The sequence below is a fragment of the Parus major genome, unplaced genomic scaffold (assembly GCF_001522545.3).
Source record: "Parus major isolate Abel unplaced genomic scaffold, Parus_major1.1 Scaffold402, whole genome shotgun sequence".
Lineage (NCBI taxonomy): Eukaryota > Metazoa > Chordata > Aves > Passeriformes > Paridae > Parus > Parus major.
The window spans coordinates 12,522-15,899 of record NW_015379312.1 but is presented as its reverse complement, the minus strand read 5'-3'; the positions used below and the strand labels follow the sequence as shown (position 1 = coordinate 15,899).

The 3,378-nt window shown below is 57.3% G+C and overlaps 1 protein-coding gene across 2 annotated transcripts in view; it reads left to right on the top strand.

Moving 5' to 3' along the window:
* ENSA (endosulfine alpha) overlaps positions 1–3,174 on the top strand; it is a 4,279-nt gene extending 1,105 nt beyond the window's left edge. Inside the window, exons 2-4 of one of the 2 annotated variants that reach the window (XM_033511622.1) lie at positions 326–579; positions 1,043–1,171; positions 2,909–3,174. In XM_033511622.1, the coding sequence (XP_033367513.1) occupies positions 442–579; positions 1,043–1,171; positions 2,909–3,079 (438 nt within the window). In that variant the 5' untranslated portion in view covers positions 326–441 and the 3' untranslated portion in view covers positions 3,080–3,174. The remainder of the gene's footprint in view (positions 1–325; positions 580–1,042; positions 1,172–2,908) is intronic. The other variant, XM_015616300.3, reaches the window with a different exon arrangement.
* Positions 3,175–3,378: the final 204 nt, after the last annotated feature.

Genomic DNA, 3,378 nt, shown 5'->3' with positions numbered 1-3,378 from the left:
GGGGTAATTGGGATGGGGTCTGGGATAGGGTAATTGGGGTAATTGGGGTAATTGGGATGGGGTCTGGGATAGGGTAATTGGGGTAATTGGGATGGCAGTGGGAGGGGGCTGGCAGCGCTGTGGGGGTTTGGGGTCACTGGGCTGCAGTGGTGCCCCCCCAGCCCATGCAGGGCACACAGGGGGGATGAACAGCAGTGATGGGTGTGGAGGAAGGAGACTGGGAGATGTGGAGCTGCGGGAAACAGTCAGAGATGGTGGAATGGCTTCAGGACAGAGAGCTTTGGGTGCAGCTCTCAGACCTCCTGACCCCTAAAATCTTGTCTAGGAATCCTAAAAGCTCCCCAGGATACCCAAAATTCTGCTTGGAATTATTGAAAATAGGAGCCCCAAATCCTACCTGAGATCCTCCAAAATGCTTCCCAGGAGCCCAAAATCCTCTTGATGATCTGGAAATCATCCCCTGGATCTCCAAATCCTAACTGGAACCTTCCCAGGAGACCCCAAATCCTACCTGGGACCCCCCAGAATCCTCCAGCAGAACGTTCAAGTTCTACCAGGACACCTAAATATCCTCCCTGGGTGATCTGGGGAGGGAAATCAGGGATTCATGGACTGGTTTGGGTTGGAAGAGCTCCTCAAACTCACCCAGTGCCACTCCAGCCATGGCAGGGACACCTCCCACTGTCCCAGGCTGCTCCAAGCCCTGTCCAACCTGGCCTGGGACACTTCCAGGACCTCCCCACACTGTCAGGGAGGAATCTCTTCCCAAAATCCCATCTAAAATCCCAGTTTGCCGAGCCAAACATCAGCGTGGGTGCTTGGAGGGGCTCCCAGGTGGGAAGGAGGCAGAGGAGGGAGCTCTCCCTCCTGGCCCACAGCTCCTGGAGGGAAAGGCTGTTTGTGGAAGGTGTTGGGAATATTTTCCATGTGCTTTTCCAGGGAAGCACAAGAGGGCTGGAATGTGCTGCTGGGTGTTGTGTAATCATCTCAGGTGGGTGTGGGGCTGTGGGGCTCCAGGGATTTACACCCCCTTGTGTTCCAGGACACTCAGGAGAAGGACAAAGCCATCCCCCCCGAGAGGGCAGAGGAGGCCAAGCTCAAGGCCAAATACCCCAACCTGGGCCAGAAGCCTGGAGGCTCCGATTTCCTGATGAAGAGGCTGCAGAAAGGGGTAAGTGAGTGTCCCTCAGAGGCCACAGGGATCTGCCCCTCCTTCCACAGCCTGCCTATCCCCCAGCAGATCCCACTGTGTCCCCACACCCTGGCCTGAACCTGGAAAAGGTTCCAGGCAGAAAAACCCCTGAGCTAGAGGTGAAACAGGTGCTGGGATCCCTCCCTGGGGTGCTCCAGGGTTGAGGTTTTAGCCCTGATTTCAATGTGCTGCTGCAGTGGCTTGGCTGCACCTGCACTGCAAAGCCAGTCCTCTCCTTGTGCTGCTCCCTGAAAACAGAATTAAATCCCTCAGGAGTGGAATTCAGTCCCTCTCCAAGAGCCCTCTGAGGTTGGCCCTGCTGGCTCCTTTCCTTGCAGGGGCTGCTGCAGGAAACACAAATCCCTCCCAGGCTGGTGGCAGGCAGTGGCTGTGTCCCCTCCCCAGGGCCATCCCCACTGTCCCTGTCACCCCCTGGGCAGGGTTTGCTCTGTCCTGGCCCTTCCCTGTCCCTGGCTGTTCCCAGCTCTCCCTGGGCTGTTGTGGGAGGGAGCAGGGCTGTGCTGGGGCTGTGCTGGGGCTGTGCTGGGGCTGTGGGCAGTGAGCCTGGCTGGATTGCAGGTGTCCCCAGAGCTGCTCCATCCCTGCCCTCCTCACCTGCACAGCCAGGAGAACAAAAGGCTCCTGCCTTGGCACAAGGGCAGGGAGGGCTCAGAGCAGCAGCAGGGGCTAAAGGCACTTGGGGAAATTAATTGAATTTATTATCCATCAAATCAGAGCTGAAAAACAAATGAAATAAAGCTTAAAAAAGCACCCAAGGTGTAGGGAGTGTGTCTGTGCTCCCCATGGACCCCCATGGGCTGCCAGGGAATTTCAGCTCCAGCTTCTCCTGCCCCTCCTTCCTCCCTGGCCTTGGTGCCCACAGTCTCTCACACATTCTCTTTCCTCTGGCCACAATTCCATCTGCACAATCACTTTTTTCCTTTCCTAGATGTGGTGTTCCCAGGGCTCAGCCCTGGCCAGGGGCAGCTCCATTCCAAAGCTGGCTACACAAACCTGGAGCAGGTTTTTGTCAGGTCTGGGCTCCCTGAGGACAGGGGAGCACTCCCTGTGCCCAGCCAGGCCCTGGCCAGCTCTGCCTTGGCTCCAGCCTGTCCTGGGCACTGGGATGAGGCTGTGAGGGAAGGAGCAGAGTCCTGGGGTGATGTGATGTGTGTGATAAGGCACTGAAATGCCCTTTGAGCTGGGAGGTGGCCCCCAGCCAGGGCCTTGCAGGCAGAGCCCTGCAGCTGTTGGGAGCTGGATGGTCCAGGAAAGGCCTTGGCAGCAGCCAGGATTTGTTCCCTGGAGCAAAAGTCCTGCCTTTGTCACCCTGGCTCATCATCCCAGTCCAGAGGATCCAGCTGGGCTCTGCTCCTGGGCTGTGTCTGCCCTCAGCATTCCAGAGGTTTCTGGCCTGGGGCTGAATCCCTGTGGAGCAAGGGCAGAGTAGGTCAAGGCTGGTCCCAGGCAGGCAAAGGTCCCAGCAGGCTGCAGTGTGTCACTCCTGCCTTGAGTCAGGCACAGGAGCTGCCACCCAGGGCTGGGCTGACTCACTGCCTCCTGGCCAAAGGGTTTTAAAGCAGGCTGGGCTCGCTGCTTGGATTTCCCCCTGGTTCTCATGGCCTGGTTTACAGAATCCCAACACTCCCTGAAAGGATCCTCTGCTGTTCCCTGCTCCTGCACACCCAGTAACCCAAACACATCTCCCTTTTCCAGCAAAAATACTTCGATTCTGGCGACTACAACATGGCCAAGGCGAAGATGAAGAACAAGCAGCTGCCAAGTGCAGGGCCTGACAAGAACCTGGTGACAGGAGACCACATCCCCACGCCCCAGGACCTGCCACAGAGAAAGTCCTCACTGGTCACCAGCAAGCTGGCAGGGTAGCCTGCACTCCCAGCTGGGGCTGCCCTCTTTTTGTCTCTTTTCTTTTGGCTAAATGGATTGAACTTCACTGTACCATAGGGACGGGAGCACCAGAATCCACGTAGTTGTTTGAGTCTTTGCAGCGAACACACCCCAAATCTGAGTCAGGGGCAGGGCAGGGTTGGGTTGGACCTTCCTCTCAGCGAGGCTTTGCCTTAATTTTCCAGCTGTTTGAAACCATCCCAGCTCACAGAGGCACTGGAATGCTGCATCCTCGCTGGGACAGCCCTGGGAGGAGCAGGAGAGGGACAGGGGAGGCA